This window comes from Schistocerca nitens, chromosome 7, assembly GCF_023898315.1.
Source record: "Schistocerca nitens isolate TAMUIC-IGC-003100 chromosome 7, iqSchNite1.1, whole genome shotgun sequence".
Taxonomy (NCBI): Eukaryota; Metazoa; Arthropoda; class Insecta; order Orthoptera; family Acrididae; genus Schistocerca; species Schistocerca nitens.
The window spans coordinates 435,216,156-435,229,873 of NC_064620.1; the positions used below are offsets into that span (position 1 = coordinate 435,216,156).

General features: G+C 42.1%; 1 protein-coding gene across 1 annotated transcript in view; it reads right to left on the reverse strand.

The window, feature by feature from the left end:
- LOC126194967 (chitin deacetylase 1) overlaps positions 1-13,718 on the reverse strand; it is a 224,975-nt gene that overhangs the window by 35,463 nt on the left and 175,794 nt on the right. Inside the window, exons 2-4 of the mRNA XM_049933360.1 lie at positions 3,879-3,988; positions 3,626-3,737; positions 3,406-3,533 (exon numbers count right to left, since the gene is read on the reverse strand). Coding sequence (XP_049789317.1) covers positions 3,406-3,533; positions 3,626-3,737; positions 3,879-3,988 — 350 coding nt within the window. The remainder of the gene's footprint in view (positions 1-3,405; positions 3,534-3,625; positions 3,738-3,878; positions 3,989-13,718) is intronic.

Below are 13,718 nucleotides of genomic sequence, written 5' to 3' on the forward strand. Positions count from 1 at the left end.
TTGCCCATTACGGCTTGCTTACTATTTACATGAGGAAACTGATAAACTTCAAAGACAAATGATTATTACATGGTGTACAAATACAAATGCATTTACAATCAGTGTTGTTGCTTTTCATGCTGCCTGCAATTTTCTCCTTTTCTTGAATCCAGATATTCCTGTAAACTGTTTGAGGATGGAGTTAAAACATATGTTTGTAAATTACAAGCAGTTCCAGTTTTGTGACTTACTCCTATCTCCAACATGTTAAACACTACTGTACAAAAACATAGAATACTCGGGGGAGCTGCCTCAAGATGGCACAAGCTTCCAGCACACTGTAGAAAATACCACAGTCAGAAGAATTACTGTATGGTAGCATTCTAAAAATTATATGGGGTGTTCAAAAAGTCTCTCCACAGTGCCATATGATTGTTAGCCATCATGCCGTATGCTGCAGTTAGTATAGTGAAATGAAACTCGGTGAAATACAAGTCAAGTGTCCACCCTGTTGTTGAATACACAATTCAATTTGTCTAATCATGTTTCCAAACACTGAACTCGTACTTCAAAATTGTTAATCAAATCTTGCAACGTATCGCAGTGTGGGAGTGTTGTCTCAGGGAAAACTGAATTAAATGTTTGACAAACTGAAACTGTGTATTTACCACCAGCTTTGAACACTTGTTCAACTAAAAACACATGATCTTCAATTATTAGCATTTTAACAGTGACAAAAACAAAATAAACGAACAAAGGAACTAAACTTAAACGTTCACATCAACATGTAATGACACACACCAATGATACTACTGACGCTGGCTGAGATAAACCAAACAGTGGAATGTTGGAGAGTCCACTTGAAGTGAAATAACCCAGGCAGGTGAACAATCATACGGCATGTGCGGCTAACAATAATGCGGCATTGCGGAAAGACTTTTTGAACACCCCATATTTACTGTCTTTAGAAGTTGCTGAGTAATGTGTTTGCCAGATTGATCTGGATTTAGACAGTAAAATGTCTTTCGCTGATGAAAGAATCTTGAAAGCTACAATTTTAAATTTTTGTTTTGCTACTAAGTGTGCTTTTTTCATAAAATTCCTATTTTTTGTCATGTGTGGCCAGCTAAATACATGCACCACATGAATACCCAAACAAAAACTTTGAAAACACACTTTTGCTCACAGTGTTCTCCCATCTAACTGCTTGGATCTCAGTCTCACTCCAGCACACAGATTTCATGTTTCATGGGATATAGTTTACCAAAAGACTAAGAATTTTAGTCTTGTGCCTGTTTTTTATTGTAACTATCTCACAAGTGAAGAAATATAGTCTGCAACAACATCATGTTTTGTTAAACTTCATTACACTTGCTAGTGAGAAAGCAAACACAACATATTGGAGGAAAGAGAGCTTCAAAACTAGATAAGACTAAAGAAATTAGAAACCTTTCAAAACAGATATTACTAAATCTGTTTTGTTGTATGAATGCTTCAGTCATTTCTTTCCTTACCTTAAGTCAGAGTAATTTTCATTATAATATCAAGGCAGCAGCTGAGCAGTGGAAGAGGAGTAGCAGCATCTTTTTGCCTCCCCACAACTAGTTGTTTTTTCCTTACATACATGTACATATGTAACATAAACCCAACTAATGGAATGTCAAGATAGAACAACAACAGTATGGAAAGAATAGATTGCTACTCACCACATAACAAAGATGCTGAGTCACATATATGCACAAGGAGAAAGAATGCTAGAAATATATCAGCTTTTGCACAAAGTCCTTCTTCAGCAGTAGAAAACTCAAATGCATTTATACAAGCACAACTCACATACACATGGCCACTGTCTCTAGGCACTAAGGCCTGAATGTGACTGTATTACATATGAACAGTAATTTAGCTGGGATGGGTAGTGATGGTAAGGAAGAGACTGGGGTCAGGGATGAGAAGGGAGAGCAGGGTAGGGTTCGGGCCTTATCCTTGCAATAGTCCTAAAGGCAAGACCTGTCACATACATTCTCCCTCTGCTACTTACTCCAGTCCTTTCAAAGGCATCTCATAGCCCATCAAAGGAGGGGACATTTGATCCAACAACTTAGCTGTAGCCTCTGTGCTGCATTCTACATGGGGATGACAACTAACAAGCTGTCTGACCACATGAATGGCCACTACCAAAGTGGGATCAAGAGATGACTAGATCTACCAGTTCCTGACCATGCCACCCAACACTTTAAAGATTGCTTCATAGCCTGTGCCATCTGATTTCTTCCCAATAATACTAAATTTTCCGAATTTCACATGTGGTAACTCTCCCTGCAACATACCCTTCATTCTCATAACCCCGCTGGCCTCAATCACTAGCCCCTGTCCACCAGACTATCTTCTTCGGTGCTCCCTGTCCAGTACTAAACATGTCTTCTATCTTGCTAGTGCCATATCATAATCCTTTCCCTTTCTTTACTTTTCTTCTTACCCTCCCCCACCCCCTCCCCATGCCAGCACAGCCTCCCAGTGCTGCACCTAACAGCACTAGCATCTTCCCCATCTCTACCCTGCTATCTCTTCCTCCTCCCATTCAATCCTATCCCATGCCCATGCCCACTACTCACCCCAACTAGACTACCACTCACATCTCGTGCAGTTTCATTTGTGCCTTAATGCCTGGAGACAGTGACCATTTGTGTGTGAGTTGCATTTGTGTGAATGTGCATGTGTCTTGACTAATTAAGAACGCCTTGCCCAGATGCTGAAATATATGAATTAATGACTCTCAGGACACAGAAAATGACAATTACAGTGCTGTGTTTCAAAAACGAAGTGACTGCAAGAAAAACTGCAAGGTTTCAACCATTTTTTTTTTTTTTTTTTTTCGTTTGAGGGAAAGCTGTTTGGTTTGCAAATAATGAATTATATGCTGATCTGATCCACTGAAGGTGCCTTGTAAATAAACCAGAATGGGTCTGTATGCACAAGAAAACTGAAAAAGAAATTAATGTGCAGCATCCAAAAGGTATTTTTCTTTTAAACTGCTGTAGTTTATTTTTGTTGTGCCTGTGAGCAACTCAAGGCCTTCTTTATATGATAGGTCACAATCAGTCCTTTCCAAATTTCTAATACTCTATCCCTATAATTATCAGTGTGAGTAGATTAACACAATCATAATGTATTATGATTGTAATTTACAAAAATAGTCTTCAGTGACTGCTGTTGACATTTAATATGCAATTCAACTTGTTCCACAACCATAAAGTCTCTCCTTCATGATGGAATTTATGGAATGTGATGGGTGGGTGGGTAGTTGGTTGGTTGGTTGAGTGAGTGAGTGAGGACACATTCCAGTTAATGGCTGCTTGTGGAAATTGCACTGAAAATTAAATCTTATTGCTTATGCTATTATTATTGTTCCAATCATCTACACAGTACCTCCTCAGGATCCAGACCTCCTGGAACAAGTGTGCCATCCTTGGAGCAGAAGCAGTATGGTAGAGTGCAAGCACTTGTGTCACATTTCTTTGCCAAGTCTACTGGAGGTTCTGTGCTGGGTGCTGGGGCTGAAAATTTGTTTTCAAATGAGTGAATTTGTGCGACAGAAGAGGCAGTGTATTACAATGGTATTAAAATTTTTTATATCTTTGCATCTTACTTGTGGCAATGGGACCACATCTAGCTTCATTCTTGAATGTACACAGCTTACTGATGTCATCAAAATACAATCCTGATGGGCATCTGTTGAGATAAGGATAGTTGTCCACACACTGTAACAGACACAGAAATTGCATGCTACCATGTTCTACTCCATATCAAAAAGCTATTTTATTTAATGTATGGAAAGGCATCAACAAACAGAGAGTTAATAAAAGTTGTTTTAAATTCATAACATGATAATATGTACACACTTGATAAAACCTGCGGCAGGTAGCAGGATCTGCAAAGTTTCCATTTCCTTGCCCTTCTGGACAGATGAATTCCTTTTCTTCTGGTTTCTTCTGCTCTTTTTGACTACCCACTGGAAAAAATAAGACAAATTGTGACAATTATAGACAAGTATGCATGCACATATGTGGGATACAGGACCTATAGGTACGCCTGGGCTGCACGCATATGACAGCACTCCAGTTTTTTTACTCAACTGTTTATTTTACCATACATAATAGTGGCAATGCATTTTATGTTTAGCTACTCAGATGGAGCACCAGTTACCATGCGTGACAAAACCATGGAATCAATTGTTTGTGACATCTGGTTTTGTCACTGAAAATCCATAATCACTGAAATAGTGAAAGAATAATATCATTCACTGGTAGCTTGTGCATTGCTGTGGAGTTAAGACAGGACAGCTATTTTGCAAAGTAGTGAAAAGCAGTTATGTGTAAAAAGTGAAAGTAGGTGCAATAAATACAGAACGACTGATAATGTTCATAGAGTAAAGGCCTGTGATTCATGATAAAATTATCAATGCCAGTAAAGTTAAGAAATTACAGAATCACTATGGATGGAAATGTGAGTATGTTTATTATGCAACTATATTGTTTCTTGATTACATCTTCACAAATGAATTACCACTCTTATGGAAAGGTAATCAGAAGTAGCCCTTGACATCCAAAAATAATTACAAATTTTTCTGTTATTGTTTCTCTGGCGGTCCATCAATGTATGATAATTACACTGGGAAAAAAGTAACACCATCTGTAGCTCACATAAAGCCTTCAGTTCGGTGAGAAGGAAATTCCACAATTTTCTTCAGATATGCTACATGTAGCTTAATCCAATCATTCATGATTAGATCCCAATAGAGCAACCAAACTGTGGAGATACCAATTACTACACTTCATCCACTTTCCCAAATAGCCACAGACATTTTCTGAGGGAGTATGACTATGTGATCTAGCAGAGCAGCTGAGGTGCAATACAGTCACTGAGTGTTCATCAAACCAGGAAAGTATACATACAACTCTGTGAACATGACTGTTTTCATATTGGAAGATGGCAGTGACCACAGCACATTCACCACATAGATGTAAAAACAAAAGGGGGGCAACACTTTGTCACCAAAAACCTTGATATAAACATTCTGGACCATTTTCACAGTAACCTGAATGAGTGGTACAAGATGTGGCATGTAAAACGCTCGCTAAAAAAAAAAATCACAGAAACACCTCTGGCCTAAACTACATCCTCCACAAACTGCATGTTAAATGCCTCATTGGGCATTAGTGGACTCAATATCTTGCATCATTTAGCAAAAATAAGAAAGAAAAAATGCCCATTTACAAGGTACCCAACCCCAAATCTCCATTGTGTTCAGTTTCCTTCGAAATGTTCTCAAGGCAACTGGTTGAGATGGTCCTGATGTCACTGACATTAGCAATTTCTGTATGATGTGCAACCAGTTGTCATTGGCAAGGCATAACTCTCTCGTCACAGTTCTGTATCAGTCAGAATCTTTTCACAACCCCTATTATTATGTAATGTTATGTAGCCACTAGTGGTAAACAATTACTTGAAGATATGTTGGAAAGTCCATGTAGATATTCCAACAAATAGGGCAAATTCTTTCAGGTTTTGGCACGAACACATCCAAATATGATAGCTCCGTTCTGTCATTTTACCACTTCTCTGTGTCAACCCATGTTACTCTACTGATTCCATAAAAATGCATGGCACATACACACCACTTCACTGCCATGATTTATATTAGCAGTGGAAGGTCACATGGGTGCCTGGTACCAGTTCTGCACTGTGCTACAATGCTACCAGAATGTTTTCTTAAGGAGGTGTGTAAGTGTGTCATAGTGTGTGTGTGTGTGTGTGTGTGTGTGTGTGTGTGTGTGTGTGTGTGTGAATTGCTAATTGACCAAACTGCTGAGGTCATCGGTCCCTAGACTTACACACTATTTAAACTAACTTACGCTAAGAACAACACACACATCCAGCCTGAGAGAGGACTTGAACCTCCAGTGGGAGTGGCTGCGCAATCCGTGATATGGCACCTCTAACCATGCAGCCACTCCGCGTGGCCTTAAGGAGGTGACCAACATTTTGTCCAGTGAGCTTATGACACACAACATGGCATTTCTTTCACAATTATATGCACACAATATCTCCTGTTGATACTTTGTACTTCACCTATGACAGTTATGATACCACCATAACAAGAAAACATTCACATACATCATGGGAACAGAGCTTTGTGAGCATAAAGAAAAAAGTAAAATGAAATAATAAACAGAATGTGTGTAAATTTCTTAAAGTTGCCACTAAGCCAGTATAGTAACTGGAAAGGTATTCTGCAAATGTGGCAGTGAAGGATTTGCATCAGTTGAGAGAGCAATGATATTTCTTCTGATTGCAACCCTATAATGTCTGCTATAACAGTTAATTAACAGAACACCAAAATGATCACATAAGTACTGTTGGTTCAAAACACTTGTCAGTTTGTAGAAAAATAGAAGACATCAGTGTATTTTGCACGAGTTGGAAAAGAAGTTCTGCAGATTTTCACATCTGCATCGATGTATACACTCTGAAAACCACCATGAAGTGCTTGGCTGAGGGTGCTTAGCTTTGCACCATAGCTTAGGGTTTCTTCTCGTACGAATCATATGGATTGTGAGAAAAATGACTGCTTTAACTGTCTCCATCTAGTCTTGTCTCATGGTCCCTATGCACACAGTACATAGGAGACAGAAGAATTCCTCTAGATTCTTCACTTAATACTGGTTCTTGAAACTCTGTAAGTAGACTTTTGCAGTATAATTCACAACTACCTTCAGTGCAGAAACACCCATGGCTCTACAACACATGGGATAAAGAGCACAAAAACAGAGATAAGAAGGGAGAATAATGGTGAGCATTTACAACAACCATTTATGGAGAAAGGTGGGATAGATTGGGTCACAATCAGATACCAGATCTTGATGAACAGTGACAGTAAGTATTTCATTATTGTTTATAAACAGTGTGTACTGAAGCGTATTCATGAATAAAATGTCAACAAGCCAACGTTAGACTAGTCTCCATTCGAGGATGTTAGCGTAACGATCTTACTGTGGTACAGATTCTTGAGGGGAACACAAGTAATCAACAAAATTATCTATGATACTTTCTCCACTATTGGCTCCTTTTGTCTCAAGTACAGGGATACTTCCCGTTATGAATGTCAGGGTATCATCAAAACTGTAGCCAACAAGCTGTCTCACGAAATTGTGAAGTACGCAGCGTGCTTGTATAGCAGAATCAGCCACAACCACATTACGAGGGTGGTTTGAAAAGTTCTCGGAATCACCACGAGAGGTCAGTTCTAGCGCAACGAGTTGTTCATGTGATAATCATTGGACTGTGCCACATCAGTGCTCTTGGAAGAGAACTGTGGCGGTGACGTGGCTCCGTTATTGTTCCCGAGAAGTGATTTGCGAAGATGGAAAAAATCGAGATTCGAGCAGTGATTAAGAGAGAAAAAAACTTCGTAAAGAAAGGTATGAAAGCAAAGGACATTCATTCCAATTTCCAGAATACACTGGGGGACTCTGCTCCTTCATATTCAACTACTGCCAAGTGGGCAAATGAATTTAAATTTGTTCTGGACAGCTTAGATGATGATCCGCACAGTGGTCGGCCAAAATGTGTCACTACTCCAGAAATCATTGCAAAAGTGAACAAAATGGTCGAGGAGGATCGCCGATTGAAAGTGTGTGAAATTTTTCACGCTTGCCACATGTCATCTGAAAGGGTATATCATATTTTAACTGAAGAATTAGAAATGAAAAAATTATCTGCAATATGGGTGCCGCGGCTCTTGACGCTGGATCAAAAACGCATGAGAAGGGACATATTGGAACAATGTTTGGCCCGCTTTAGGAGAAACGAACAAGATTTTTGCGCTGGTTTGTGACCACAGATTAAACTTGGGTGCACTACTATACCCCATAGACAAAACAACAGTCAAAGCAGTGGAAACAAGCTGATTCTCCGCCACCAAAGAAAGCAAAGACAATTCCTTCAGCGGGAAATGTCATGGCATCAGTGTTCTGGGATGAGAAGGGGATTCTGTTTGTAGATTATCTCCCCATTGGGCAAACAATTACTGGAGAATACTATGCAAACCTCCTGGACAAATTTCAACAAAAGCTACGCGAAAAAAGGCCAGGTTTAGCAAGGAAGAAAGTTATCTTCCACCAAGACAATGCGAGCCCGCATACATGTGCCATCGCCATGGCAAAATTACTCGAACCAAGGTATGAACTGTCGCCACACCCGCCTTATTCACCTGATATGGCTCCGTCAGACTTCCAATTCTTCCCAAAATTGAAAATTTTCCTAGGAGGACGAAGATTCATTTCAAACGAAGAAATGATAGCTGGAGTTGACAAATATTTTGCAGGCCTGGAGGAAACTCATTTTCGAGATGGAGACAAGGCACTGGAACATCATGGGACCAAGTGTATTAATCTACAAGTAGACTACACTCACAAATAAAAAAAGTTTCAGTGATGTAAGTACTTTTTTCTATTCCGTTCTGAGAACTTTTCAAACCACCCTCATAAAATCGAATGGATGACGGAAAATTCTCCATTTATTAGATAAAATGCCAAATGCAAGTTGTATGTATTGCTTGTGATAATCTGTAGTTAAAGACTTTTTGTTCATTATGCAGGTTTTTGTGTATCAGAGGGTCTCATTAAGTTGTCACTCATTGAAAAAGGCTCATCAGCCACAAACACAGAAGTGCTTTTCCGTTCAGAAGGATTAGCTGGAAATGGTGCTGCACTGGGCAAATTCAAAGTTTCACGGTAATTATTATTTTTTTTACTTAATTCAGTTTCTTTGAGTACATTAGAGTCTTCTTGGTAATCAAATGCCCCTACACTATGAATATGAAACAACAATTGCTGTCTGCTATGTTCGTTAGTGCAACAGAAAAGTACTTTTTGTAATTACAATATTTGCTGCCTGATCTCCAGGTTTGACGATTCTTACATGTTTTCAATCTATGGATCCTGCACAGTGAGGGAAGTTTGCTGTCTTTTCATACTGGTTCCTGGCACTGTTCCACTCTTCTGTGGTGAGTGGTTTCACACATTCATCTTTTAGTATGTGCCATATGAACGTGCATGTACATATTTTTTGCCAGCAATTGTAGGTCAGCCGAGAAGAAACTCAAAATGGAGAGAACACATCGAATTTTTAGTCCCTAGATAGCCGTAAAATTTTATCTGGTCCTTTTGAAAGGGTTAGTGAAAGCCTGCGGATTTTCTTTTCATTTATATTTTGCACAACGCTTTCCGGGAAATTTTCCCCATTTTCAGCTGCTTTCTCTGTGTGCTACTCCATTTATTCGTAATGTTTTCTATGTGTGAGGTGCTCCATTGTTCTCTTGTATTTACTGTAATGTATATAACATGCACAACTTTTAATTAATTTTCGATATTTACATAGAGGTAGTTAATACTGAAACTCTATATAATGGTGGTTCATTAACTAAACATTCCCACGTGTTTTTATAGATTATCCGATGCCTGTGGTCAACCATAGCAGCACACAATGCGGAGATGACATTCTTATTAAATGAAATTGCGCTCATAGTTAATACTAACAATGCACTGTAAATGCACAGTAAATGTTGCCGCAGCTTGCCCAGACACAATACCGTACGGATAGGATTTCCATGGGCTTCGCACTGGACGAGAAAAGTGGCCAGCACTGTTGCGTGAGCGTTCGGCCATCCTGATTTAGGTTTTCCGTGATTTTCCTAAATCGCTCCAGGCAAATGCTGGGATGGTTCCTTTGAAAGGGCATGGCCGACTTCCTTTCTCGTCCTTCCCTAATCCGATGAGACCGATGACCTCTCTATCTGGTCTCCTCTCCCAAAAACAACCCAACAACTGTTGCGTGAAATCCATCATAAGCGCTCGTGAAAAACGCTCGTGTGGCCGTAAGCTCAGAGCTACGCGCTAGCTTCTCTCAGGAGATAATACAACGGCTTTGTGACACCCTTCCCAACCGAAGCAGTGCATGTGTCCACGTCAGAGGAGGTGCAACGACATAGTTTTAAGTGGGCTCGTACTCTCAAATTCATTATTATGTTCGATTCGATATGGTACTCACTGAAATAGCCCTCTCGAGCCGTTAAGTTTCATTTCGTCTCCCCCTCCATCCTCGGACGCTTCACTTTTTTTATCAGGCAGTTATCGCGACCGGAATTTCTTTGGGTTTTGTGATTTTCGTCAATATTCTGCTTCGACAGTCATTCCCGGTTTCACGCATTGCTGCCAAACGCATTTCATTCAACATCATTTTGTCCAAGCCTGTAAGCACGATAGGGAGTGGCCGAGCGGTTCTAGGCGCTACAGTCTGGAGCCACGCGACCGCAACGGTGGCAGGTTCGAATCCTGCCTCGGTCATGGATGTGTGTGTTGTCCTTAGGTTAGTTAGGTTTAAGTAGTTCTAAGTTCTAGGGGACTGATGACCTGAGCAGTTAAGTCCCATAGTGCTCAGAGCCATTTGCACCATTTTTTGTAAGCACGATTGAGGCTAGGAAACGCCGCCAACTGACGCGCTACGCGCTTGTCGGGAGTTGCACCTTGAAGCGGCAGTAACCTACGGTCCAGGCGAGCAGAGGCGCCGGTGCGTGCAGCGTGAGGCTGCGTGGCTTTCTCCGGTCACGGCCCGGCCCCCTGGTACCGCTCGTGCTACGGCTACCGGGCCGCCTGTGCAGATGCCACCGGCTCGGCTGCGCGCGGAGAAAGTCGTCAGGGCTGTGCGCTCACTGCTTCCACGAACGCTTCAACTCGCCTGCCGACTTCTATCCGCGTCAAAGCTTTTCCCGGAGGAGAGCTACGCCAACCGTAGCTCGAACGCTGGAGCCTTACAAAGTGGAGCAACAATAGAACGAGCAACCGCTAATATGGAGAGTACTCACGGCAGCTATACTCGGATCCACAAACGATAGTGGTTCTCGCATGTCGAGGCACGGACGGGGGTTGCATTGTTGGCGATTCCAAGAGACAGTTACGGTACCGCATGCGCATGCTTTCCGCTTGAAGAAAGCGTATATCCTGAAAATTATGTCTTTCGCTTGCTTATGCAGAATTTATCACTTACCACCACCATCAGCGATGACAGCTCGCAACGAATGGAACAGAAATTCACTGAACAACTCTCTAGATCATGTTTAATGCTCGTATTAGCTGCGGCATTCACAGCAGAGTGCTCCGAACACTTCTGAACGCTCATTGGCTGTCGGAGAATGCCTGACGTAGATCCGCAGAACAAGCCTGAACTCGACCGCCATCTTTCATGACCCCAGCTCTAGATTTAGAGCCGATAGTGTCCTGTCATGCTAAGTCTCTAGGAATGGATAAGCCCGACGAGAGAGAGGATGGGGGTGGGGTGTCTTCAGAGCCAGTGTTTTATCCCAGAAGACAGGACTGCCGCGAGAGCGCTGGATATTATGCAAGGACCCTCTGTGAAAGGAGTATTAAAATTATATAACGGGCGACCAAAAAGTTTCCGCTTGTGGGTCTTCCTGCAACGTACATGCAGCGTAGAGCAACTTCACTGCAAACGTACACTACTGGCCATTAAAATTGCTACACCACGAAGATGACGTGCTACAGTCGCGAAATTTAACCGACAGGAAGAAGATGCTATGATATGCAAATGATTAGCTTTTCAGAGCATTCACACAAGGTTGGCGCCAGTGGCGACACCTACAACGTGCTGACATGAGGAAAGTTTCCAACCGATTTCTCATACACAAACAGCAGTTGACCGGCGTTGCTTGGTGACACGTTGTTGTGATGCCTCGTGTAAGGAGGAGAAATGCGTACCATCACGTTTCCGACTTCGATAAAGGTCGGATTGTAGCCTATCGCGATTGCGGTTTATCGTATCGCGACATTGCTGCTCGCGTTGGTCGAGATCCAATGACTGTTAGCAGAATATGGAATCGGTGGGTTCAGGAGGGTAATACGGAACGCCGTGCTGGATTCCAACGACCTCGTATCACTAGCAGTCGAGATGACAGGCATCTTATCCGCATGGCTGTAACGGATCGTGCACCCACGTCTCGATCCCTGAGTCAACAGATGGAGACGTTTGCAAGACAACAACCATATGCACGAACAGTTCGACGACGTTTGCAGCAGCATGGACTATCAGCTCGGAGACCATGGCTGCGGTTACCCTTGACGCTATATCACAGACAGGAGCGCCTGCGATGGTGTACTCAACGACGAACCTGGGTGCACGAATGGCAAAACGTCATTTTTTCGGATGAATCCAGGTTCTGTTTACAGCATCATGATGGTCGCATCCGTGTCGGTCACCTTTTGTTCGCATTGACAGCACATTTCAGATCTGTTACGACCTGTGGCTCTACCCTTCATTCGATCCTTGCGAAACCCTAAGTTTCAGCAGGATAATGCACGACCGCATGTTGCAGGTCCTGTACGGACCTTTCTGGATACAGAAAATGTCCGACTGCTGCCTTGGCCAGCACATTCACCAGATCTTTCACCAATTGAAAACGTCTGGTCAATGGTGGCCGAGCAACTGGCTCGTCACAATACGCCAGTCACTACTCTTGATGAACTGTGGTATCGTGTTGAAGCTGCATGGGCAGTTGTACCTGTACACGCCATCCAAGCTCTGTTTGACTCAATGCCCAGGCGTATCAAGGCCGTTATTACGGCCAGAGGTGGTTGTTCTGGGTACTGATTTCTCAGGATCTGTGCACCCAAATTGCGTGAAAATGTAATCACATGTCAGTTCTAGTATAATGTACTTGTCCAATAAATACCCGTTTATCATCTGCATTTCTTCTTGGTGTAGCAATTTTAATGGCCAGTAGTGTATAATCACCGATATGTACGCAAGGGCATTCGTGTCTTTTCAACGTGCGTGATGCAAATACGGTAACATGAACTATTGCGACGTTATTACCAAATGCGTGGAAAGAGGACCAAAGTGCTGTTGCTCTTTTCTCGGTTGCCGAAGCATGAATACCGGTAGACATCCATCGGAGAATGAAGAACATGTATGCGGCAGCATGTCTGTCGAAAACCATAGTTGCAGAAAACTGCAAGAAGGGTGCTGCTGCTTTATGATAACGCACGTCGCCTTAGTGCAAATGTCTTAGCACAGAAGTAACGCCAACTCAAGTGGGAGACACTCGAGAAACCGCCATTTAGACCTGATCTCTCGCCTTGTAGTTATCACGCCTTCAGTTCCTTGAAAAGGGCCTTGAAAGGTCGACGATTTCTGTGAGATGTGGATGTGCAGTAGGAAGTTACGAACTTCTTCACGCAGCACGACAAGGCGTTTTACCAAACGGTTATCTCCAACCCGGGGCGTCGATGGGATGGTTGACTCAACGCTCACGACAATTTTTCCTGATTCTGGACTGTATGATCTTCGAACGAAAACTTGTTGATCACCCCTTATGGAATAGTGAGATGGAGGAAGAAAATACAAGATGGCTCTAGAGAAGACACTAGGAAGTGAAGGAGAATTTCCCCATACTGATGTCAAGTAAGAGTTTTCTCCTAACAACTGAAGCAAGTGCGTCTTCTTCCGCTCACCGAGTATAACTGTAGCGATACCCGGAGACATACCCAAAACCTAAAGGAAGAACCTGTCGCTGGTTTCCTACTACCTTATCAGATTTTGTGAATGACAATAATCTGCCGCACTACTTGTCGTTATTGGATTAAAATATCCTTCCAGTTCATGATTTT